Source organism: Protopterus annectens, chromosome 9.part0 (genome assembly GCF_019279795.1).
Source record: "Protopterus annectens isolate FY-2018-M chromosome 9.part0, PAN1.0, whole genome shotgun sequence".
NCBI lineage: Eukaryota > Metazoa > Chordata > Ceratodontiformes > Protopteridae > Protopterus > Protopterus annectens.
Window position 1 is genome coordinate 1,196,546,787 of NC_056743.1, and position 27,167 is coordinate 1,196,573,953.

The following is a 27,167-nucleotide window of genomic DNA, read 5'->3' on the forward strand; positions in this document are numbered from 1 at the left end:
GTGTGTGTGTGTGTGTGTGTGTGTGTGTGTGTGTGTGTGTGTGTGTGTGTGTGTGTGTGTGTGTGTGTGTGTGTGTGTCTGTGTTCAGTATGTGTGTGTGCAGTGTGCATGGATGAGTGGTTTCTGTGTGTGTGTGTGTGTGTGTGTGTGTGTGTGTGTGTGTGTGTGTGTGTGTGTGAGACTATATGTGCCGATGTACTTTAGGTCACACTGCAGTTTGTGATACAATGATTTCTGTAATTGGAAGTAAAATAAATATTTAAAGACAGACATGTACAGATTATAGTTCTGCACTGGAGGTCAGGAAGACATTCCAGTGATTTAGAACAGCATTATGAGAGCTTTGACCCCAGTTCTTACTGATGGATATTGTACATGCAGCAGGAAAGCGTCATAAGGGGAGTAGGTAGATTAGATTACATTAGCTTAGTATGTTGCATGTTTGCCTATCTCCATGGTATAATCGTAATGGAAAACTTTAGTTCCTACTCTTTGCCCTTCCTGAGTACAGTCCTTTTTCTGTGATGCTTTGTCCATTTTCTTAGTATTCCCTAGTAAATGAATATCATATCTGTACCTTTCACCGTTGCGATCACTTTGCATGGTGCATTACCATCTGAACAAGCAGGACTGTTTTTTTATAATTACCTCTAGAGCATTGAATTTATAGTTGCTAAAATACATCCAAAACAGATGCAGTTTGCTAACAACCCCTTTTCCCTCCAGCTCTACAAAATAAGACAACCCTGTTGCCAAAGGTGTGTCAGGAAAGTGCTGAGAAAGCAGAATGACAACAGGTCAAGCAGCGCCTTTAGCACAGCACTGCCTGCGTTTTCATTATGGGTGACTGAGAGGAGACATTTTAACCTATAAGGCTACACAGGTATCCCCATCTCTGATGTATGGTTCCATATCAGTATGTATGGGCAATATTTAATATTAGGACATACCATTTGCATGGGTGGTTTATGCAGTGCCATCCCTCCCATGCTGTCAGATGCACTGCTGTAATACCCCAGCCTATACCTGGATGAGATGGGTAGATACATTATAGCTAAGGGGATCTGGGAGGCTAGCATTTTCACTTTTGTGAGATTTTATAGACCTCTGGGACTAACATCAGGACCAGCTGATGATATGAGCACAAGATTTTAATTTAGTCCTTGGGCCACTTACAACATCCTGACGTCTTGTTACTAAATTAAAATCTCCTGCTCCCATCATCAGCTCTTCTCTACTAACTGTCTATATCTTCTCCAGATTCTTCCAGAGTGAATTGAGAAGGTCTATAAATACTCAGAAATGCCATCAGATGTTAAGAAGTTAACTAAATGCTACCACAGCCAGAGCACCAGAAAGAAGCTCTGAACCTTTGCTTTTCCTCTCAGAACTGTTCTGGAATAGCATAATGCGTGCAGACTTGAACAAACTTGCTATAAATCCGTTAACTTGATATGTTGAACTCTGTACTCAGGATTCATTATTGTGAACTCCGCCCCTCTGACGTGTTTTCTCTTAAGACATAAACTTGATTACTGCTTGCTAGATTTAACCCCCCTCATACCATTGTTTTGCTTAATAGCATAGTTTGGTGTACTTAGCATTACCAGGACAGGTTGCAGTCAGTAGCATTTCATTTTTATTTTCCTTGCATGCAGGATATTTCTAAATATCAGAACAGTTTGTAGGATGCAGTGTGAAAGAACAGGTGCTACATTAGTGTATAGCTAGCAGTCAGATGATTACAAACAGCATCACAGTAAAATTACCCATCTGTCATCCACTGACTGCTAACTATACACCAATGCACAGCCTATTTTTTTTAATTTGAAATTAGTAATTTATCAATGTTCTAATATGATACAGTGTTTGCTGTTTGTACTAGAAAGCATGAAAGAATGGGTAATGCATGACCTTGACTTGGGCCGTAGTCAGTATCAGACCTTTCTGTGGGTGGAGAAATGATTGCAGTGCATCTGACAGCAATGATGGGAAAGAGTTGCATGGACCACTCATGCAAATGGTATGTCCCAATATTAAATATAATCATATATATTTGTAGTGAGGGTGTTGTTGCAATAGTTCACTGTGCTCCATTTTCTTGGAGAAATAAATGGCATACTCTTCTTAACACAATTAAGTTCATTTTCTGCAGAGTTATATGGCTTTGCCTTACAGTAATCTCTATGCCTTTTCATTGCATCAAGGCACCTAACATATACACAAAAGAGGTGGCTGGATTAGCAGGGGGGGCTGATACAGCTGCAGCTCCAGGCCCATGTGTCTCAAGTAGGCTCTGCTGCTTCTACTGCCAGATTAGTCTGAATCCTGTGCTATTCTCACTCCAAATAAATAGACTTCTTAAAATTTTTAGCTACAAGCCCATTAGGTCCATATTCCAGCACCAAGAAAGATCAATACTGGAGGGTAATCTCTAGTATGACATTAATACAAAATAACTAATACAGCTTCATGAAATCAACTTATTATCTTACCCTCCACTTTCTTTCTCAAATTTTGCAACAATTGACCTTCGGGACTGTGGCCCATATGATTTGGGAATGGTCTGGGATCGTCCAATCTCTCGTTTTTTCTCTGGCAGGCGTTTACTTGCAGCAGCGGTTGTTTCTGCAGGTTCTCTGCTAGCATCTCCTTCAGATACCGTCCGTCTACTTCTGTCTGATGCAGTCCTTCTACTATTAAACAAGTAAAAATAACATTCATTTGTTAAAGCAGATTCTTTGAAAATTAACAGTCTTTTGCAAATGTTTCTGTTCATTCCTGTGCATTTGCAAGTATCTATATGCAAGTCTGCCTTTGGTGTGGTTTAAATAGTTGCTGGCGCATTTGTGATTTGAAAAAGAAAATGAAGACAGACATGTGACAAACAGCTTTCTCCAGGTACTCACATGGCTGAAGGTGCATCTCCTGGTGTAGAAGAAACCTTGCTCTTGCTAGTGACAGCATCTATTTGTAGGTTATAGAAATAGGAAGAAGCAGAAGGAAACCGAGAGAAAGAGAAAGAAAATAGACATGGTTAGTAAATTCCAGCGCAACTAACAGTAACACCAAAAAGACAGATCTCATCTTCATTGTTTCTTAATTCTCACTGTCCTCAGAGTGGTTTGCTATGGGGAACATGAGGTGGAATGAAGTTTTTTACCAGGAAGATTATCCATTTCACTCAGTTCACATCCAGTTCAAAGGCTGCTGATTCTAACCCTAAGAGGTCAATTGCTAGGTACTCCTCTGTGACCACACTAAGATCTGTTTTGCAACACTCAATATCCATTCCCATCCTTACCTATCATCTTTGAGAAAGTGCTCTCTAAAATCATATCTTATGATCTATGTAAGAAAAAAATTATTATAAATGGTAATACAAGCTAAATTAGCTCATTAAAAAAAATCTGAGTCAATAAAACACCTCTCCAACTCACACTCAGGTCACCTACCGTACTCATCATCTGTGTACTGTCTGTGACTCTTACCATTCAAGCTGTTCTTTATGGATAGTTAAACCTGAAGCACTCAACCACTCCATTGGTGACTCTCATCTTTTATTTGCTATATGGTTAATCATTACAAGACCACTGTGTGCTTCCCACTCCTCTGGTTTTATTCTCAAATGTGCGAGTCTTGCATCTTGTTATTTTCTGTCCTGCTAATACTATGAAACAAAGACCACCCTAGTGAAAATATGAGATTGACAGGAAAGATACACTAAGTTAACATTTTAAAACAAAAAATTTCTCCAAGTCTTTTGGGTTTCTAATATCATGATGAGAGTGGGCCCCATTCTTAAGTCAAAGTATGATTAAAGCTTTTGAAATGTGTTTTGTTTTAATCTTTGATATTAGCCAAAAATACTCTTTGCAGAACCTGCAAAGTGACCAAAACTGACTCCATTTGCAATTAATATAATGTTGCATGTATCAGTAGCATATCTAAATAAGACTGTAAATTATTTTTATGAGACCCATTGCTTTTACTACTATTGGAACTATCTGGATGTCCTTACTCCACATTGCTTTCATTTCTGCCAGCAAATCCTAATATTTTATGACTTTGTATCTCTTTCTGTGTAAGACACTGTAATTACTGGGCATGTCAATTCAAATGATCAATGCTACTTTTTATCTTCTTTTCATGGACTACTATATCTGGTTTCCTCGCATCTGTTTTTTGAACTGTTGGTAATGGGTGATCCCTTGTGATATAAACTTCATCATTCTGTATAATGCTTTGTGGCTCATGTTCCAATGCTTCTCAGCTACTTCAATATTATGATGTTTGCACAATCCCCAGTGCAACAGTCTTGCCACATTATTATGCTTTTCAGTATACAGGCCCTCTACGATTAGTGTAACAAACCTATCAACAAGATGTGTGACTTTCCAGTTCTGTTTCACAGAACCTGCATTTGTCTGTTTCTCCCACATGCTCAATGGATTTTGTAAACCAGCGTGTGGGCCATCAATATTAACCTTTCATCTTTTGTTTTAAATTCCCCCTATCCTTAACCAATCCAGCATCAAATCTCGATCAACATGAGGTTGTTTAAGATGTTTTCTATACTTGCAACTATATTTATACATTTTCCACATTTCCTCCCTTCTCATCTGATCCTTCTCCTTATATTCTTTCTTTTGTTTTTTGGCACGTTCAGTTACTGCCTGATTTTTGTCTACTTCTGGTTTGGTTTCCATTCCCGCTTAACACTAATATGCTTCTGCGAAACTAAGCAAGGAAGTAATCTTAGACTTGTTCTCTTCATGTTTCTAAACTTTCACTATGTTTGGATCGTAGAAGGTCAGCAGGTATGTATGCAGTCCTACAATTACAAATCTATACATGTAATCAGTTTCTAGGAGGTCCATACCACCTTCAGAATGAGGAATATGTAATCTTGGTATACACTGATTTTTTATATCATTTGATGAGTGTGAAGCACTTTTCTTGTCTTCCTGTCCAACTGATCCAGTACCTTTTAGAGCCAATCACCACAAAACTGTAAGTTAGAACAGGAACAGCAAATTGGTTTATAGTCCAGACTTTGTTCCTAGATGTCAGGACTGTTTTCAGTATTAACTTTAATCTTCTAAAATATTCCTTATTGAGTTTTGTTCACATTTGTTAATGTTTTACTGTCGATCTTTCATCAATTACCAAATATTTATACACGCTCTTCTGCTCAAGTTCCTTTATATCACACTCCTGTCCCAGACTGATATTTTCTTTGTGCAGCTATCCTGCTTTAAATCTTACTTTTGTATATCTGTCAAGACCAAGTGGCATTCTTATATCGTCTGAGAAAAAGTTTTGACCACTTTCAGTTGTGCTTTCAGCTCTTCATCTGATGAACTATGCATTTTAAATCATCCACAAAAAGAAGATGAGAAGTCTTTACACTTTGTTGTTTTCTGGGAGCCAAATTGTAACTATAACCTAATCTAAGTAGACAGCCTAATGGGTTAAGGGCAAGACAAAAGAGCAGCAATAACAAAGAGTTACCATGGAATATCCCCTTTGAACTTTTAACCACAGTATAATAATTTGTCCTTTTTCATAGCTTAGATGCAAAGTAGTTTGCCAATGTTTCATGGTCACTGTTATGTAATTGATCACTATAGGGTGTATCTTATACATCTGTAAGCACTCCTTTATCCATGAATGTGGGATGCTGTCAAATGATTTTTTGTAATCTATCCATGCCATACTTAGATTCTTCCCCTTTTTACAATTCTCCATTATGATAAATGATCTCTTGTTCTACATGACTTTGTTTTGTTACCCTTTTGTTCTATTGCCATGATTGAGTTTCTTCTAAATGACTATTAACTCTGTCAGAATCAATTCCAGCATATACTTTATACATGGTCAGTAGGCAAGTTATTGGTCTATACTTTTTAGCATAGCTTGCAGGTTCACTCTTAAGGAGGAATATCATTTTTCCTGTTGTTAACCAGGTTGGTGTCTGTTCAGGGTGCGCATATGAGTAGTTCTTACTTAGGGCTAAATCTTCATGTAAAGATGTTAATACTTTAAGCCAGAAGTTAGGTACTGCATCTGGGCCTGAGGTTTTCTGTTTAGCAGCTTTTCTTAATTTTGTTTTTGTTTCTATGGACATTGCTTCTTTACATTTCATATCCTGTACATTTTAACTTTTTACTGTTTCTTTTACTTCTTCTATACATTCAGCATCTTTATTATATTCCACAGGTTCTTCATAGATATTTCTCCAAAATGTGTCTATTTCTACTTTTTTTTGATGGTATTTCTATTCCTTTTTCTTTCTTCCCTAGTTCTGCATAAAACTTTTTGGGGTCATCAATGAATTGGTTATTTTGTACTTTTCCTTTATATTTATCTACGTAGTTTCTAAGTTTTGCCGCCTATGCTAATATATTTAGTTTATTATTTGCAATACTGTATGATAGATCCTGATTTGTTCTAATACTGTGTGTTGCTTTAATCACATCTATCTTCCAAAGTATTTTTGTTGATCTGTTCTGTCTTCTGTACTCTTCTAACAGTGACACTTCTTGTCTTAATTGCTTTATAGTTTTCTCTGTTCGATAATTCCACTATGGTATTTGATTTCTTCTCTTTCTTTCCCTTATTGCCCTGCATTTTTGTGTATCTGTTATTAATTTAGCTGCACAGTAATATAACTTATCTCCTTCTGTTATGTCACATGAATTTCTGTTAATAGTCTTGATTACTGTGCTTATTTGCTTTATCAGACCTCTAACATTTTGGGTCCTATTGACTTTCTGTAATCTATTTCTTTCATCAGTCTTAATGTGTCTAGCCATCTCTATTAAATCAAGCAAATCTTCCCTTAGATTATTTTCTTCTAAACTGTTCTCCATTTCCTATGGATAGTCTACAGAAAGTTCCAGAAAATCTCCCTTTGACATATTCTCTTCAGCTGCACCCTGTGTCATCTGTTGCTCTTTCATATGGAACCTCACTGGCCTATCACTCCACACCATTGACTGCATCAGAGTTACCACCGTTTTCTGTTCCTTCCCTTGCTGTGTAACTCCAACTGAACTTTTGTACTGGTTTTCTGATGAAGGCTCCTGAGTATCTTCATGTAGCAAGTGATCAGATGCTTCCCGTTCCACCTGCTCCTTAATTTTAGGACTCCTTGTTCTATCATGCTATGCTGTTATCACAATTGGAGTTTCTACACTAAATCCTTCACTTTGCAGGTAATCCATAGCTTCAGTTTCTATTTCTTTAACTTCTCCATTACTAATCTCCTTTTCTTCTTCCGCCTTTGTTTACTTATTTTTTATATTGTAAAATTTCCCCTATCTAGATGCCTTTGCCTGTATTTCTCTTCAAATATCTTTGGTGCTGCTTTTTTTTTTGTATTGTTTAGTTTTGCTTTCTCCTTTGCTTAGATATTGCACCATATTAAATTTTTTTCTTTCCCATGTCGATATTTGTTCTTCAGATGTCTCCCATTCCACCTGTTTCTCCGTATTCTGGACACTCATTGTTCCAACATACTGTGACATGACCTTTGTTAGATTTTCTACACTAAATTCTTCACTTTGCAGGTATTCCATAACTTCAGATTTTATTTGTTTAACTTCTGCTTTATTAATCTTCTGTTCTATGTTTCCCTTTGTGATTTTATTTTTGGATTGTAAAATTTTCCATATCTGGGTGCTTTTATTTGTATTTCTCCTCAAATATCTTTGGAGCTGCTTTTTTGTATTGATTAGTTTGACTTTCTCCTTTGCATAAATATTATACCATATCAGACTTCTCTTTCTTTCACATGTTCATGTTTCTTTTTATACCTTTCAAAAATGTCTAGGTTTTATTTTTTTATATTTTCACACTTCTTCAATCACTTCTTTTTCCAAATGGCCCAAGGTTTCATGGTCTACATAATGCTTTTTATGAATCTGTTGTATTAATGAACACAAATTTGCACTGAAGCTTTAGACAGTTTTTCTTGTGCAAGTATTTTTCTTTCTTCTAATTTCTCTCTCAGATTTTTTGAATATGTTCTATCCAGAAATTCTTGCATAATAGTAACAATACATAATTTATTTCTTATCCTCATTAAGCCACTCTATCATCTTTATGGCTCATTTTTTGGCCTGTCATTTATTTGTGCTTTTTGTAGACTACTATTTCCTTCTACAATGGGTGGGTGGGCAGGCATCCTCCTCTTTTGCCTGGCATTCCTTTTGCCTTCCCCATTGTAGGAAGGTTTCCTTGTTTTTAGGATTCTACACTGTCATGTTTTCAGTCCTTGCACCAATGCACCTATCAGGATTAGGCACTTTTTTATCCTGGGATTTGTGCATCCGGCTGTCTTTTTTATTTTTGTAAACTACGTCTGTCCATGATATATGCTATATAAAATACAGTTTATATATCAGCGTCGTCTTGGTGAGGTTTTTCTAAAAACAGGGTCCAGAGAGTCCACTTTGTGAAGGTGCTCACCAAGACTTGAGGATGAATTCAATTCCAGCAATACTAATTACCTTTGCTTACTGATTTTATCATCTCTCCTCTGGTCCTATTGTCAACTGATCTTGTGTGAGTCTTGCATCCTATTAGTTCCTGTACTGCTAACACTACAAAACAAAGGTTACCTTAGTGAAAATATGAAGCTGTGAGGAAGGATACACTAAGTTAACATTTTAAAATAAATAATAAGAGGAGTACAATGTGCCTAAAGTGTGTAAGGGAGTAGATGTGATCTTTTTCTTTCACAAGAGTGGTTTCCAAGGCAGAGAAGCTTTAGAGTATCAGCTTCTCAGCTGACCCCATTTTTTAAGGAATATTATTAAACTTATGCTAAGAAAATAAATACTGAGGTACAGAATGTGCAGTAACAAACCCTGCCATTTCAATAGGTCTTAGAATTGCACCACAAGGGAAAGGCAATGCCTACCAGAACATTTAACAATTATTATTATTATAAATAAAATGTCAATCTCCTCTCCGGTCCAGCTGGTGAATCTGGGAATCTTGAGGCAATGTTACAACTGCCTCATATACACAGACAACCCTCTCCTCCTCCCAACAAATTCCAACACATGTGAGAGATGCAACCATATAGCCAAACTGGAGGCTAAGCTCTCTCAACTCAGTACTGGCGTAACCAGTCAGGAGGAGAAGGAAACCACACTCACTACAATTTCAGTCTCACATAGACCTACCATGACAGCAAACCAAACACATAAACACACAAAAACATACTCGGAAGCTCTGAATAAAAATCTGCCTAAACAGCAGAGACCTCCAAAGCAGACACCCAAGCAACCGTTACCCCAAAACAAAACACGTGCAACACATAGCTCACAAAGCCAGTGTGCCGAACAGTCACAGCCCTTAAGGCTAAACAACACACCTGATACACTTGTAATAGGTGACTCTATCATCAGGCATACTGACGTCTGGCTCACCAGGCTGAACAAGGAGAAGGTCACTGTGAGCTGCCTGTCGGGTGCTAGGATCCGCCACATAACACACGCACTCAGGTCACTCCAAGGCAAGTACAAATATGACTCAGTCATTGTTCATGCTGGTGTGAATGACCTGAGACGTACCTCCCTGGACTACATGAAAAGAGACACAGAGGAGCTCTCTGAGCATGTAGCCCAGGCCGGTATGACCCTGACCTTGAGTAGCATCTTACCCTCACCAAGAATGATGCCACAATATGAAGACAAGATGATCAATTTCAACATTTGGCTTAAGTATTGGTGTCATTCAAAGGGGATCCAATGCCTGTCAGCCTGGGATGACATGCTCGACAAGCCACGATGCTTCACTTGGGATGGCTTGCACCTGTCACCCCTGGGCTTTCGGATATTGGCAAAGGCTCTTGCTACCCTCATAGTGCCTTTTTTAGGCAAGGCTCAAAAGACAAACCCACCTCCATAGGTATCACAAGGGATAAGAAACTAAGAGTAATGCTACTCAATGCCAGAAGTCTAAACCTCAAGATGCACGCACTCGAAACTCTCCTTAGCATGGAGAACATCAATATCTGTGCAGTAACAGAAACCTGGTTCAAGGCTCCCGAGAGCACCCCAGCACTACCAGGTTATACCTCATACCATGCTTTTCAGCCCCAAAACTTGGACCGAACCAAAAAAGGAGGGGGAGTATCAATATTCGTCAAAGATACCCACACCTCCAGGTTGGTGGCACAGCACGAAGCATCAGAGACTATCCATGTGCAACTAACAGTGGGTAAAACTGCCTTCCAGTTTATAGCCTGCTACAGACCACCCTCCCAAACCCAGGAACCCCACTCAGCCTTCCTGAGAACACTGGAAAATATGAAGGTCTCTCCAAACACCATTATTTTGGGCGACTTCAGCTACCCAAACATAGACTGGGAGCATTACTCTAGCTCCAACACCCTAGCCCAAAGGTTTCTAGAATTTATAAACTCAAATGCTATGGAACAACTTGTTACCTCTCCCACAAGAGGGGAAAACATACTGGATCTGATCATCACCAACATGGGGACTCTATGCTCCAGACCAGAAGTGTATCCCTCGCTGGTAAGATCAGACCATAAACTAATCTCACTGGATATTCACATCCCAACCCCACCCCCTGCCCAGAAAACTACAGTGAAAAACTTCTCTAAAGCAAATTTCACACTCCTCAAAACCGAGGTGGAATCCTTCAAAGCCCCCAGGCCTGTGGAAAATACGGCCCAGACCGCAGAATCCTTTATAAATGCATTCTATGAACACCTTCAGGAATGCATGGATCATGCAATCCCAAATAAAACCAAGACCCAATCCTCCTGGTGGACCCCAGCCATAAATAAACTATACAATAGAAGGAGGAAGCTACTACATGATAGAGCAAAATCCCAAAAAGGGAAGGCATCTCTGATCAGTATTAGCAAAAAACTACGGGCACTCATAAAATCGTCTAAGGCCAGCTTCGAGAGAAAAATTGCACAAGACACTAAGGATAATCACAAGGCTTTCTTTAGTTATGTTAGGAACCTGGGTGGGAATTCCCAGATATGCTCAGAATTAGTTCAAAATGACAAAAAATACACCGAACCCACAGACATTGCCAACATCCTAGCTGACAGGTTCAGAGCAAACTCCCCCCCGCCTTCCCACCAAAAGGGCGAATATCTATCCCAGCAGAGTGCTTCCCCCCTGACATCTCAGATGCTCAGGTAAGAGCCGTCCTCTCCAAAGCAAAAAACACAGCATCAATGGGACCAGACGGTGTCCTGGGTTGTGTCCTACATGAACTCCAAGAAGAGCTAAACCCAAACATAAAACTACTGTTCAGTCTCAGCCTTACTACAGGATATGTACCCAAAGAGTGGCGTACAGCAACAGTGGTCCCTCTCCACAAAGGTGGTGCCTCAACGGATCCTGGAAACTATCTCCCCATAAGCCTGACTAGCTTGGTCTGCAAAGCTATGGAAGAGATCATCATGGACCTCATAAATAAAGATATTGGGGACCTACTGACACTGGATCCTACCCAGTTCGGCTTTTTTAAGGGTAGATCCTGCCTCTTAAACCTGGTCGATTTCTTTGAAACAGTCACCAAGGCCATTGACAAGGGGAAGGTGGTCCACACAGCCTACCTGGACCTCGCAAAAGCCTTCGATACAATACCCCCTCAGGCATTATAGATAAGCTCACCAGGTTAAATATAAACCCCTATGTCACTAGATGGGTTACAAACTGGCTCAAGGACAGAACTCACATGGTTAGAATTGTTGGAGCCATGTCAGACTCCAAACCAGTTACAAGTGGCGACCCACAAGGCTCAGTCCTGGGACCTCTCTTGTTTGGTATACATTTCTTGGAGGTACAGGCAAACACGGAAGGACTGTGGCTGACCAAGTTCGCAGATGACTGCAAACTGGGTGCCATAATCGACTCTCCAGCCGATACAAGCATCCTCCATAAGGGCCTCATAGAAACAGACAACTGGTGCCAGAGCCATGGCCTCAAGCTAAACGCCAAAAAGTGTATAGTCATCCCCTTTGGCAAAAACAAAGTGCCCACAAATTACCACATAGGTGGTAATCCATTAAGTACAGAAGAAGTAATTAGGGACTTGGGGACCCAAGTTGATAGCAATCTCTCATTTGACAACCACGTGGCCAAAGTGGTTAAAAAAACATTTTATATAGCCCACCTAATCATGAAGGGATTCACATCTAGATCAGGGAAGGTCATCGTGCCTCTTTACTCATCCCTCATCAGGCCCATAATTGAGTACAATGTCCCTTTTGGGATGTACCTTACCAGACACCTGCAGTAACTGGAAAGACCCCACAAGTACCTCACCAAGAGGATCAAAGGGCTCCAACAGATGCCATATGCTGCCCGGTTAAAGAAACTCCAGCTCTACTTAGTGGCATACCGCCTGCTCAGAGGCGATCTGTGCCTGACATATAAAGCCATGTCCAACCCGGAATTAATGGACATGCTGCACCTCAGAAAATCCAAATCTTCACTGACTCTCTTCAAGAGGAATCTTGATGAGTGGATGGGAGATCGTAGGTTTACACCGGGTATCACTTTTGTGTCACTGTTAGACAAAGGCACAGTATACTAACCTCGAAAATGGGCATAGCAAAATTAATTTAAAATGAGTGGCGAAAGCCAAACACACTCTGGCTAGGCTTATAAATGCCCTAGGGCAGATAGCCTAGTATGAACCTATGAACCTATAATGCATAATGCATATGAAATACAATTATTTTTGCCTTGTAAGATGGATGTATACACTTTGGCATGTGAGGCTGTACACTCACCTCCTATACTAAATATACCGATTTCATGGTAACTCTACCTTGAAGTAAAGGAAATGCCAGTATCACCAATTAATTTTTATGCTGATCAAAATTTTCCACTGTCAATAACTTAAGTTCATAGGTTCATAGATTAGTACTAGGCTAATTGCCCTTGTGAGCTATTTTAAGCCTAGCCAATTATCCCCTGTGAGATTCAAACCCTGTACCTTGTGTTTGTAAGGCAAACACCTTAACCATTAGGCCACCCTCCCAAATCTGCTCAGAAATTAACAGAGTACACTAATCAGGACTTTCACCAATGATGGAATACATGAATGCTAGTGGTACACATTTATCAAAAGTAACACAGGCTCACAACAGAGAGGTCATGCAAAACAAAGATCCCTGACTGTGAGGCCAGGGAATTCAGTTGGAACAGAGCTTGTGTTTTGTCAAGGCAATTAATGAAGTATCACTGCAATGTTAGTGAACAATTTAAAAAGATTTTGAGTGGGTACTACAGTGGTAGCATCCTGGCTAATATATTGGTTTAATAGCAAGGTGGAAACAGTTACAATATTTTGGTCAGATGAAAAGATATTAGACTACAGTGTACCACTAAAGTGATTACTGGTATCAGCCCTTCTTATTGTCATTGTAAGTGACATTACAAATGGTCTGAAGGCACTAGTCTGCGTTTTTACTGATTACAGTTATGTTTCAATGCTGACACATAAGAAGGTAAAGAAAAAACAAAACAAAACATGATAACAGACTTGGCATGATTGGTGTAATAGTTTAAAATATGGCAGCTTGAATTTAACGTAAAATAATGAAGTCAGGAAGCTAACGATAATAAAGTTTTTTTTTTTATAAGGAGAGTAATAAAAATCACAAGAAAAATAATGGACATGAGGTAATCACAGCAGAAGACCTAAAGGTAAGCATGGAATCTGTTTGTTTTTTTTTATTTTATTAAAATGATTGTTGTCTAAGCAATGTATATTAAAACGCATGAACTTTGATTTGCATAAATAACAAAAACAGATGCACATTAAAAGCATATATGTTACAAATTAAATATTTTACATCCTGATGAGTTAAGACAAATTTGCCAACATATGATAATTAAAGGACCTTATAAAGTAGGACCATCAGCAATGACACACACCACACTGATTCAAGAAGGCCAGAGCAAGGTGCAGAAAGGATGAAGTCTCACAGCAGTCATGGCAGGCCATCAAGACAATTAGCAGCATGAGATTAGCCAAGACGGCTGCACATTGAGTAACAGCTTAATTCTTGCTCTCCCAGTGTGAAAACAGAAACTTAGCAGAGAAAACCAGTGAACCTAGTTTTCTGGGTAAATTTCAGTAATTGGCTAGTAAGTGCACTGTCTGGATGCCAAGAAAAAAGAAATACAGAGGACCTGAGGGAAAATCTGCTACAAAAGGCAACAAAAAACACTGACTGGGAAAAGTACTGTAGCTGTTCAGCAAAAAGCAGTGCAGGCTCCAGACATGACTTCCAGTAACTTAGAGGAAAGTATTAGACAAATGCACACAGACCTGAGTAAAATAAATAGAACACTGATGGGGTATTTCAACTCAAACAATAAAAGGATGGAAAATGGAAGAAATTTTGAACAGATATTTAGATAAGGTGATAAAACTGCAAAACTCAGAGAATGAAGAATAGGCTGACTGAATATGAAACTGCACAAGAAGAGATGTTTAAAAAATAATAGAATTAGAGGAGAGAGCATGTAGGGAAAACCTGTGATTTTCTGCTGTATCCAAGAAGCTGGAAGAACAGACTGTGTTGATTTTATGAAAGCACAAATAAGCAACTCGATTGGTATTCCACAACAGGAATTGTTAATTGAAAGGGCACATAATGTGTAAGCTCCAAACCTGGCTATGAGCAGACAACCTAGACCTTTAATAGTAAAGATGCAATCTTACCAGTGGGAGGAGCTGATTCTGACAAAACTACGGCAGAGTGATTGTGGAGAATGACTACTCATTGTATACCAGGCCGAAGAGGAGTACATTTGTCCCATTGTTCAGGGAATGTCAAGAAGCAAGCATGTGATTTAAACTGCTGTATGAACTTATCTTCAAAATATTTTCTCCTGGAGGAAAAAATAATTTTTGATGAAGTACATTTTAAGGAAGAAATACAAAAGTTTGTCCAACAAAATGTGAGCTGTGAAACAGAAGGAGATTCTGATTTGTGTTCTTTTGGTAATATAGACCGCAGAGAGACTGTGCCAGTGAAACCTTTTCCAGCGTTTCAACAGAAAATGTTTGACAGAGGGAAAGAGCACAAGAGTTGTCTAGAAGAATTGAGAGTATGTTGGAAATGAAGCAGATACAGGGTTTGGGAGAAGGCGATGAACAGGAGTAGAACAAGAAAATCTGGAAATATTACACTTTCTTGGACTTTGTTAAACTTGTAACAGACTCAAAAGCATATGCACTACTTCCTGTCATTAATGTTTGGAGAATAAAATCAGTAATTTGGAAATTGACAAATGTGGGATTACAAAGCAATAATTATATTTGTGAAACATGACAGAACAAGAAAATCAGGAAATATTGGATGTTTTTGGACTTTCTTAAACTTGTAGGGGACTCTAAAGCATATGCTCTACTTCATGACATTAATGCTCAGAGAAATACTCAGGAGGGAGGAAGAGGAGGGAGAAAGTTAAGTAAAACAAATTTTTTCTTAATATTACTATTTAAATGGTACATGATTTTCTTTGCGTGTTATAAAGTAATGTTTGTTTTCAGTTATTTTTAAGTGTAATGGGGATACTAGTGTAAATAGGTGCTACTGTTTTTTTTTCTTTTTGTTTCTTTCTCCCTTCTTCTGTCTTTCTCCTTGTTCAATTTTAAGAAACGTAGGCACTGCAATGTAAAAAGACAGAGATATCTGGTTAAAAGAGCATGACAAAAGAAAAAAATAGTGTCCTTTTTCTCATTCTTCCATAAGGGAATGACTAGGTTATGGCCATTAGCTTAATCTAGTAACAAGTTTTGTGAGAATGCAAGTAAATTAAAAATAATCTTGAATCTTATAAGGCTTTTTTTATAGTAAACAGTTTTGTATCTGGTTCTCATATCTCTAACAGACAATCTGATAAAGAGAAATGGCTTGGAGAAAATGTTTTCTGAAAGCATTCAAGTGTTTTTCCAGCTGAGAAAGCTATAAAGATAAGACAAAACAATACAGCACTTAATAGAACCACAGGCTATACTATGCATCTTAGCATGGATAACCTTTATTTTAGGTTAGCTCAAGGTAAAACTTCAATATTTGAAGATGTGCATAATTTTGTGTGTTAATATTAAGTTAATAGGTTTTAGGGAGGTATTGGGTGTGTGCATTTTTGTTTTAGACTTTTCAATGAAATAAAAAGTTCTGTAAAATGTGATATAGGCTCAAATGGAGATGACAAGAAACAACTGTATAAAATATTAACCTGCCAAACAGTACATGCATGTAACACAAAAGTTGAAACTAGACATTTAACAAAAAAGCTGATACACATAAACAATGGGAATATTTTCTAATATGATGCTTTCTATAATTTCTGTAAACATTAGTGATCTCACAGTAAATACAAATGTGAAAGAGTAGAGAACTATATTAGAAAATATAGAGTGCAAATAGTTATGCTACAGGAGACACACTTGAAAGCACTGAACATGTGAATTTGATAAAGAAAGGTTTTCAGGGTGGTTATTCAGCAGAATACCTGCGGCAAAGGGAGAGAGGAATAGTTATATTAATTGCAAGAGGAGCTCCAATAGTAATAGAAGAGGATAAAAAAGACAATAATGGTAGATTTGTAGTACTAAGGGGCTACTGGCAAGGGAGGAGGATTACACTGGTATATATTTATGCTCCACCAAAAACTTCTATAATGGAGCTTAATAAAATTCTGGGAGAAATAATCAGCATTCAACAATTAATATTATTTCTAGGTGGAGACTGGAATTTGATTTGCAATAATGAAAATGTGTCTGGGGGTCCAGAAGGGAAAATATAACAAAGGAGGGTAGATTTTTAAAGAAATTTACAAAAATATTTGAGATGTGAATTCAGTACTTGGAGTTTGTAGTGAATTTACATATTATTCCCTAAGATACAAAAACTGGGCAGGCTAGACAGAATTTACATTTTACAGGAACATGTAAATTTAATTGAATGTCTTAATATGCACTTAATAAATATTTCAGATCATGCGCCAATAATAACTAAAATAAAAACACAGGGTAACTAAATAAAAATGAGACGCTGGCTTGTTCCCACCTATCTGTTGAAAGGAGAGGAATTTAAGGAATGGATAGTGGAAATTATTCAGGAGCTATTAGAGAAGATGAAAATTTCTTCTGAAAATATAGCTAGGGAGTGGGGTAATATAAGTGGAGTTTAAAAGTGGTGTGGAAATGAAAGGGAGATATGGTTAAGAAGTAACAAAAATTATTTAGGGGGGCTGACAAATGTTAAAGTATTGCAAAATAGGGGGAGGCTCACAGAACAAGAAGAGAAGCAACTGCAGAATGCTAAACAGAAAATAAGGGACTACCTTGGTAATATGCCTGAATTTAGAAAGACTGCTGTTAAGCAACTGTTTTTGATAATAACTATAGAGCACAAAAAATTTAGTACAATGACTCTGATAATAGAAAGTAGAAAGGGCTGTCACCAAGCTTAGCGAGCCTATAAGAAAGAAGATAACAAGGGATCCCATAAAAGTATTACAGATATTTTGGAAATTCTATGAAAGTCTGTATAAAGCAGAGAAATATGGAAGTCAAGAAAAGGTACAAATAGAAATGTTTATAGAAGAATTAAATATGCCAAGGTTAGAGGTAGTTGAGGCTCAATTACTAACAGCTAGGATAGGAGAAGATGAGATAAAAATGGTGATGTATAACCAGTCTACAGGAAGGTCACCAGGAATAGATGGTATTCCTGTAGAAGTTTGTAAGCTAGGAAAGAAAACTCTGATAAAGATCTGGAAGGTTTTGTTTAACAGTATTAAGAGGACGAGAAGTACCAACATCCTGGAAGAAAGTGGTGGCTGCTGTAATATCTAAAGAGGGTAAAATCATCAGATCCAGCTTCATACAGGCCCATTTCAATACTAAACCATGATTATAAAGTGATTATGTCTATAATGGCTAAAAGAATGGCAAATGTAATGCCAAAATTGATAGATATGGATCAATGTGGTTTTGGGGGGAAAGCAAACATTTGACAACTTTAACAGACCACTAATGATCCAGAGGGAAGCAGAAATTAAGAAAATATCACTGTTGTTAGTGGGTCTTGATGCAGACAAAGCATTTGATAGAGTAAGCTGGGATTTTATGAGCAGAGCAATGGAAGCATTTGCATTCCCTGATAAAATTATAATGTTGATTAGGAGGATATATATGAGGGGATCAGAGGTGAAAATTAAAGTGGGTAGAGCCCTCTCTGAAAATCTCTGGGTGTCCTCTCCCCTTTGTTATTTGCATTATATTTAGAACCACTGGCAAAGAAAATAAGGGACTCAGAAATTCAAGGATATAATTGGTATGGTAGTCAAGAAAAGTTGGATCTATTTGCAGATGGCATTATTTTATACTCCGCAAAACCAGAAAGAGACATTAGAGTGCTGTGGAGCATATTGAGACACTTTCAAATCTTTTTGATATACAAAATTAATTAAGCTAAATCAAAGGCAATAGAGGTAAACTATGTACCCACATATGACTTGGTTTAGCAATATCCATACTTATGGGGACATGATAAAATAAAGTATTCGGGAGTATGGATTAAAAATTATTCCAGTTTGGCAGCTAAAGATATGTGGGAAGAGACTAATCAAAAGATAATAGAAAAACTGAGAAAATGGAAGCTCTATTACATGCATATCGATAGTAAGATACAAGCAGTTAAAATGTTTTTAGCCCCCTTAATCTTCTACATGGGGCAGGCATATTTTTATCAACCAGAGGAGAATTTGTGGATAGTGATTAATAAAAAGCTGAAGGGTTTTATCTGGGAGGGGAAGATGGCAAGAGTCAAGTGGGATAAACTTATTCTTCCAATAGAACAGGGTGGATTGGGATTACCCAATTTGAAGGGACATTTCAAAGCAATAAAGTTAAGGCTCCTATATACAACACAAGCAGAAAACTTTAATTCAAAGTGGAAAGAGATGATGATGAAACAGGGAGGAAGCTCAAGAAACAGGGAGAGACTGGGATTTTGGATGCAGACCTTTAAGGAGAAAAACAATAATCATACAGAATATTATATTCATAAAGAGTAATGGTGAGTGTGGAAGAGAGGTGAAGAAGAGAGTACAGGCAGGGTGGAATGGGTGGAGAAAAGTGTCAGGAGTGATTTGTGACAGATGGGTACCAGTAAGAGTGAAAGGGAAGGTCTACAAGAGGGTAGTGAGACCAGCTATGTTATATGGGTTGGAGATGGTGGCATTGACAAAAAGGCAGGAGTCAGAGCTGGATGTGGCAGAGTTAAAGATGTTAAGATTTGTACTGGGTGTGACTAGGATGGACAGGATTAGGAATCAGTATATTAGAGGGTCAGTTCAGGTTGGACAGTTTGGAGACAAAGCAAGAGAGGCGAGACTGTGTTGGTTTGGACATGTGCTGAGGAGGGATGCTGGGTATATTGGGAAAAGGATGCTAAGGATGGAGCTGCCAGGTAAGAGGAAAAGAGGAAGGCCTAAGATAAGGTTTATGGATGTGGTGAGAGAGGACATGCAGGTGGTCGGTGTGAAACAGCATGATGCAGAGGACAGGAAGAAATGGAAACAGATGATCCACTGTGGTGACCCCTAATGGGAACAGCCAAAGGAAGATGATGATGATGAATATTATATTCATAAAGTAGCAGAAAGTATACTAAGAACTAAGCCAACACATGAATGGAGAAAGGAAATTCTGCCAATAAGGATGACTGCAATTAGGGATACAGACAATAGGCAAAAGGATGCTGGAATTTATTGGAGAAAAGTGGCAAAGGAACCAAGGTATTGGGAACAAATAACTAGAGAGGGAAAGGTAATAGAATGGGAAGACACCAATAACTTATTTGGACTGCAGGTTAGAGATTTCCTTCCCTATCAAGGATTGATATCAGAGTATAGACAAAGAGAAAGAAATAGGTGGGACCTAAACAAAAGACCAGCACTGGTAGATTTTTTAGTAGAATCTAGAACAGAATTTGCCATTAAGAAAGGAATAATTAGCAGAGCATATAAAATATTGCATGATAACTATAAGACTCAGAGGAGGTTAGAAAGAATTGGGAAGGGAGATTAGATAAGCAATTCACAAAGAAACAATGGGGGGTATATGTATGTCTCCCAAATATGCAACAAAGTCTAAAAGATGTAGGATCTTTGCTTGGCAGGCATGTGCATATGTATCTCCTATGCACTACAATTGTAGAACTCACAAATTGCCCAATGGTGAGAGTCAAGTAGGGATCCTGATTTCTAGTCTATGGAAGATGGTTCCCACTCCTGTTTTGCTCAACTCTTGACCCAGAGGAAGAAATGAACTGTACATCTCTCTCTCATTCTCTCTCTCTGTCTCTCCTTCTCTCTCTTTCTTCCCTAGAGAATAAACAGGTCAATAGAGTGATCAGTGGGCTGGACTCTATAATCAGTTGGGGACTCAGGTTAAAAGAAGTACATAAAGAAACAGGACTTAGATCATGCAAGGTTACCTATAAGAGCAATAAGATTTTATAGACAAATCTGTCAGTGACTAGTAACCAGAGCAGATTCTGCAGCAGAGAATTAATATCTCTCAATCTGGAATTTCACACCCTCAGCAGTCAGACCAGATTACTATCCAACAACCCAAAGGAAACAGCATTATGGTAGTCTATGCAAGAAGACATCAGAGTATGAATCACTGTAGTTAAGTCTATAGGTAGAATAAAATTCTAGATCCAAACAATATTTCTTAGATGGAAATAAGATGTCTTCTCCACTGCTGACACATGGCCTCTCAGTATTAGGATGTTGTCAACAGCAGTGCCCAGATTATGAACTTAAAAAAAAATTTTCATCTAGTCCCCCCATACTGACCGATAATAAGATGAGGGAGATGTGAAGAAGATAAAGACAGACATAAAGTGGCATGTACAGGTTTTGTCTCAATTTTACCATGGTCAAGCTTCAAACAATTCTCTGATAGCCATCCAAAGGATTAAAATTTGATATAGATTTCTCAATGAAGGAGTGGTAAATCTAGATATCATTTGTGTAAGACTGATAAATATCTGTCACTCTAATGAACTCTCTAACTGAAAAACTGTACAGAATGACAGTACCAAGTCAGAATCTTGTGGTCCTCACATCCGGGTAGCAGCCAGATGAATTTAAACCTGACACCAGTTTCTTGAGATCTGTCTGGAAGGTAAAGGGCAAACTAAGAGAGCATGATGCCAGCTCCCACTCACCCATTAATTTCAAAGATAACATCATATGCATTGATAATGACTATTCTTCTGCAGTAATTGCTAAAAGGAAACTATTCTTGCCACTGCATAAAGAACTAAGAAAAGCACAAATAAAAGCACACTTGCTTTTCCCAGCAAGACTAAAAAATCTTCCTTCAGGATGGTCATAAAGTATTTGAAGAATTAGATACAGCTATTACATTTATCAAAACAAATAAAATACTGGAAAAAATAAATGAAATGGTTAGGGCTACCACTAGTCTTAAAGATTTGCAGAAAATGGATTCTGGAAAACGTTTGATCATAAGAAGACACTCAAAAAAAATGAGATGAATTATAATGTCTTCTTTTTTTTTTCATTTATAATTTATTCCTTTTCAGGACCCAGAAGTCTAGTGAGATGAAAATGGTTCAACAGGTGAGTGTTGATCTTACTTTTTCTTAATTTATTTGGTTTGTGTTCGTTATTAATTAATCTACATTATTTATTCCTTTGTTGTTTATATCTTGCTCTACTTTATATACTTATTAATAATATTTAGTTTATCCTCTTTAAATTTCTGAATATATGGTATAATTTATTATCTATATGAACAAGATTTGAGAATATTCTGACCAACTATAGATAGTTTATTTGTTGTCCTTTGTAGATTATTCTCTTATTAAAGTTGGCATTAGTGCTTATATAATATAAAGCTCGTACTTACTATAAATGTATTTATTGATTTAGTTAGTTATTTAACCTGTTTGTTATATCTTTTTGGATTAGTAGATTTCTTTCATGGAGATTTTAATGTTGTCATAGTTCCGGTCTACTTGAATTGTCTTTTTGGGCTTGTTGCATGGCTTTTTTGCCTTGTAGCTTTGTATGGCAGTAAGGTGTTAATGGTGGTTTGGAGGACAGAGCAGTGCTTTAGTTGTTAGGTGTTGTGTTCTGCTTCATTGCTTGCTATGTTACTTATGTTTTTTTTTTGTATGGTTTTGTATCTTGATGCCACCACTGTATGGGTTGTTTTGGGAGATGTATTTATTTTGTTTGGCTTTTGTTTGGTGGCTTGGCACTGATTCAGGCTTGAGCAGTTTTCTCTTTCAAACTTGTTGTTGTTGCTCTGTATATGTCTCAGATGCTTCGTACATGTTGCGTGGCACATTAAAACGTGATTATTGTCAAAACCACCTTACTGTTTCCCGCTGGAACTCCCAGAACTCTTTCTAAAAGAAAAAAAAGCAAAGCAGCGGCTCATCGATATGTTTCTATGGTTTCCAGGAGTCTTCTCTTTGCCACGTGACTTCATCAGCCACTCGACGAAGTTACAAAAAGCTACGCTTCTTGTTTATCTCTTCAGATAGCTGTTACAAAAATGCTATGGACTAGTTACCTCAACTACAGTTTCCAAAGAACATTATTGTGTTTATCAGACAGCGTTCTAAGCCCTTTCAAACAAAAATGTTTTTTATTACACAGTTATCTTATCTTAGGTGGGCATTTACAGAACATGTACTTATAAGTAATTAAGTGTTTATCATGTTACGTGCCATTCCATTTCCTTGTAATGTAATGTGCTGGGTGCCATTGGACCTTTGCCGCTTTGTGCTGCTGTGTTTTGCAGCTATGGTTTGGTGATTGAAATACAAAACCGCTTTCGGCGACACACACAAATAGAAATCTATTTATTACTATTTTGTTCCGGTAGTTGTCTAACCTTAATTGTTCAGATGGGGTCAGCTGTCATCCTTATTTTAATTTGCATGTCCTTTTAAGAAGAAAAAAGCAGCTGGTGTACTCCACATATGCACCATTATATAAAATGGTTTATTATTGCCTCTTTCAGAACTGAACGTATTCATGTTTGAACAGTGTCTTAAACGGGGTAAAACACAGATGATAAAGCATCTCTATATATTATTTGTTGTGGTTTAAAGTGTAGAGATACTGAATTTTTCATTCTAGGAGTGAGCAGTTGCTATAGGCTAGAATTATAGAACCAATGTGTCAGAGATAATAAAACAAAATACTTATATAGTTTCCAATGTTCAGGCCTCAAGGGAAGAAGGGCAAGACTACTGTACAATGCCCTTTTACTCTATGTTCTTATATAATTACAGTGTAAGAATGTGACTGCAAGAGTAATGAAGAATAATGTTAGTGACACATGCAGCTGAAGGACCGGTGGGGTGCAGCGGAACAGACTGGTGGGCGATTAGCGGAGAAGTATCAAATGCTGTGATATATTACTGACTGTCCCTTGCTGCGAGCAGTTTTTCAAGTTTTAGTTTGCTGTTGTTGCAGTATAGTGCTAACTGTTCCTTGCTAACTCTCCCTTGCTGTGAGATGTATTTTAAGTTTTGGCTTGCTCTGGTATTGTAATATACCACTAATTGATCCTTCCTGTAAACACTATCTCAAGCTTGTTTTTTTTTTGTTACCCTATAATATCCTCTGAAACTCAGTTGTGAAAGAGTTATGGATGGAGAGAATTGATTTGCTGTTAAGATATAATGATTGTTGCATAAGATAATCCTTACAGAGGGAGTCTTAATATTAGGCCCTGTCTTCTTTCTAAATGTTTACCCCAGAGCTGTTCACAGAGTCTTAACCTTCAGAAATGTGGATTATCGTTATTCACTTTGTATATTTTTTCTAAGGATTAGGATAGTTATCCCACATATAGAGGCATTTATAGCAATTGTATTTTGTTGTTCTGCTTTGTTTCTGTACTAAAACATTGTGTTGGCCACATGATGCTGTAGCATGGGCAATACTAAAATTATGTTATGTGGCCCATCAAGTCACAACTATAAATGCTGCATATTATAACTGAAATGGTAGTTCTGTTGATAATGAAAGGTCAGTAGTTTAAAGACTGCTATTTCCTTTCCTCACTCCTTGCAGACTTTCTTTCTAAAGCTATAATTATTTCATGATTGATGTTTCAAAATGTTGTTGATTATTTTTGTCTGTGAAGGATTTATTTTTATGTCTATTATTGTAGTGTTTTTGATTTGTTTTGGATATTAATATTAGTATACAAAACAGATTTATTTGCCATTAGTACATTATAGTTGGTTTCCAACTATTTAGGACAGTTAGTAGTCTCATTTTAATATCTATTACTAAAAATCAGTTCATTGACTATTGGAATACACATAGTAATGTTTTATATTATTATTTATTATTATTTAATGCTAGTTAACATGTTAAAGGTCTTATAAATATTTAATTTTAGACAAGTTTATTTCGCTACTTAGAAAATATAACATCACTTAAAAACTATACTTTTTTAATTATGTATTACCTTTCAATTAGGCAGTTCCTGATCGAAACTTGCTGCTTGTTAGAATGTTAATTTGAGTGATTGATGTCACTCGAGTTAGCAGTTTATAACTACAGAATGGTTTTGGGTGTTTTTTTTTTTTTTTTTTTTTTGTTAAAAGTTTCTGTTATAATTCATTAATAACACTGCTTTTGATGTTTACTACAATTTGCATAGTTGAAATTTATTTAAACACATCTCTGGTTTTACCTCTTTTTTATACTTCAGGTATAATAAACAGTTGTATTCCTTACATATATATCTATTATCTACAAATAGACAAAAAATTAATAAAACTCACAGTCAACATGCATTATTTGATATAGAAACTGTCAAGACTTCTTTACATTGCATTTCACTTAACATTAATGGTCTAAATAATCCTAATAAGAGAAGATCTTTAAATAAATATCTCAAATTACAAAACTCCCACGTAATATTTCTACAAGAAACTCATTTGATATCTGAAGATATATCTAAATTAGATTGTAAATCTTTTTCTATACTGGTTAGCTCCGAGCATTCTCAAAAAATGAGAGGCGTTGTAATAATATGGAATAATAAACTACTTTTACCTAAAATAATAGAAACATACCAAGATAACAACGGTATGGTAGCTTCAGTACTTATAGAGTATAACAACACAATATTCAATTTATTCAATATATACTGGATTCCTAGCTTTAGATTAAATTCAGCACAGCAACACATAGAACATATTTCTCATTTTTCTAAAGGTAATATCATACTAGCTGGTGACTTTAATTGTACTTATGATTCCAAAGATTCTACCTTTATTGGTAAAAGAAGGATTTTGTCTATGGCCAAGCTAATCAAAGAATTTTCTGAATCTTTTTTGTTAAAGGACATTAATAAGTATGCAGACTCTAATTCCCTTTTCTATACATTTTATTCACATAGGCATTCATATTCAAGGATAGACACAGTTTTTATTTCCAATAACTTAGTTAATTCTTTAATTAATGCAAATGTGATTACACGTTCCCTTTCTGATCATAATTCCATATATTTTGATATATATATATATATATATATATATTCATTCAACTTCCAATGTCCAGATAAAAAAGGATCCCAGCATATATCACTAAATTAAATGATTTTAATGCCTTCATTTCTACAGAAGTTCATAACTTTATAGAACTTAACACTACTAATGATACATCTGAACTTTTCATTTGGGATGCAATGAAGTCCTATTTATATGGTAGAATAATTGATTGGTATAAAAAGAAAAGAATTGCATGGGATAAAGATTTAAAAGAGATACAATCTAATCTTGATATACTGAATCTTGATCTTTCAAAAACAAAGAAGATAAAACTAAAAAAAAGAAATAGAGTCTTTAAATAAGAAGTAACTTGAGATATTAAATGATAAAACTATGATTAGTTTAGAGAAATTCAAATGTATTACTTTTTCAACAAACCCTAGATCCATGAATATTCTAGCTAATAAAACTAAAAGATTAAATAAATTCAATCACATTAATGAACTTTATTCACCACAAAAAACGAAAATGGTCTCTGGTTTACATAATATATTAAACAAATTTAGAGAATTTTTTTCAAACTAAATCAGTCCACTGAGTTAATAAAGCCTAAAAAAGACATACAGACATTTATTAATAAGAATTTAACAAAAAAATTAACAGAAAAGCAAGGTAAATTACTCGACAGTCAAATTACTTTTAAATATATTCAATTGCAAATTAACAGACTTAAACAAAACAAAGCCCCGGGCAACGATGGCATTATCCCAGAAATATACAGAATTTTGCCTATTAAAGCTCTCACAATTTTACATTTTGTTTTTAATATAGTACAAAATAAAAATTTCATTCCACCATCATGGAAATATGCCTTTATTACTCCTATTCCTAAAAAAGACAAAGACCCTATTAAATGTAACTCATATAGACCTATTTCCTTATTAAATACAGACTATAAAATGTTTATGTCTATATATACAAATAGGCTTAAAATATTTCTTCCTAGCTTAGTGGAAGAGGATCAAACAGGATTCATAATAAATATAACTTCTTATGATAACATTAAGAGAATAATAACCTTAATTGAATCAATAAAGATCTTAAAAAACAATCTAACTATAATTAGTTTAGATATAAATCGTGCTTTTGATACAATCAGTTGGGAATATTTATTTATTCTTTTGGGGGAACTTAATTTTTCAGAAAATTTTATAAATCTTATTATTCATTTATACAGTGGTTGTCAAGCATATGTTAAAATAGGCCCTAACATCTCCCAGTTTATACCAATTGTAAAAGTCACTAAACAAGGCTGCCAATTGTCTCCCCTTTTATTCACTTTAATAATGGAACCCTGTGCAAATCTGATAAGGGACAATAGCAATATTAAAGGATATGAAGTGGGTTTTAATGAGACATCAAAAATACAAATGTTTGCAGATGATATATTGATTACTTTGGGTGACAAGAATCCATCTTTGCTAAACTTATTTAATGATATAGATAATTTTCAAAAAAAACACAGGCCTTAAATTTAATCATAATAAAACACGAAACCTTT

The 27,167-nt window shown here is 36.5% G+C and overlaps 1 protein-coding gene across 4 annotated transcripts in view; it reads right to left on the bottom strand.

The window, feature by feature from the left end:
• Positions 1 to 27,167, bottom strand: part of SMTNL1 (smoothelin like 1) — a 394,205-nt gene that overhangs the window by 222,309 nt on the left and 144,729 nt on the right. For all 4 annotated transcript variants that reach the window (XM_044084113.1, XM_044084111.1, XM_044084110.1 and 1 more), the window contains exons 4-5: positions 2,910 to 2,967; positions 2,496 to 2,696 (exon numbers count right to left, since the gene is read on the bottom strand). In XM_044084113.1, the coding sequence (XP_043940048.1) occupies positions 2,496 to 2,696; positions 2,910 to 2,967 (259 nt within the window). The remainder of the gene's footprint in view (positions 1 to 2,495; positions 2,697 to 2,909; positions 2,968 to 27,167) is intronic.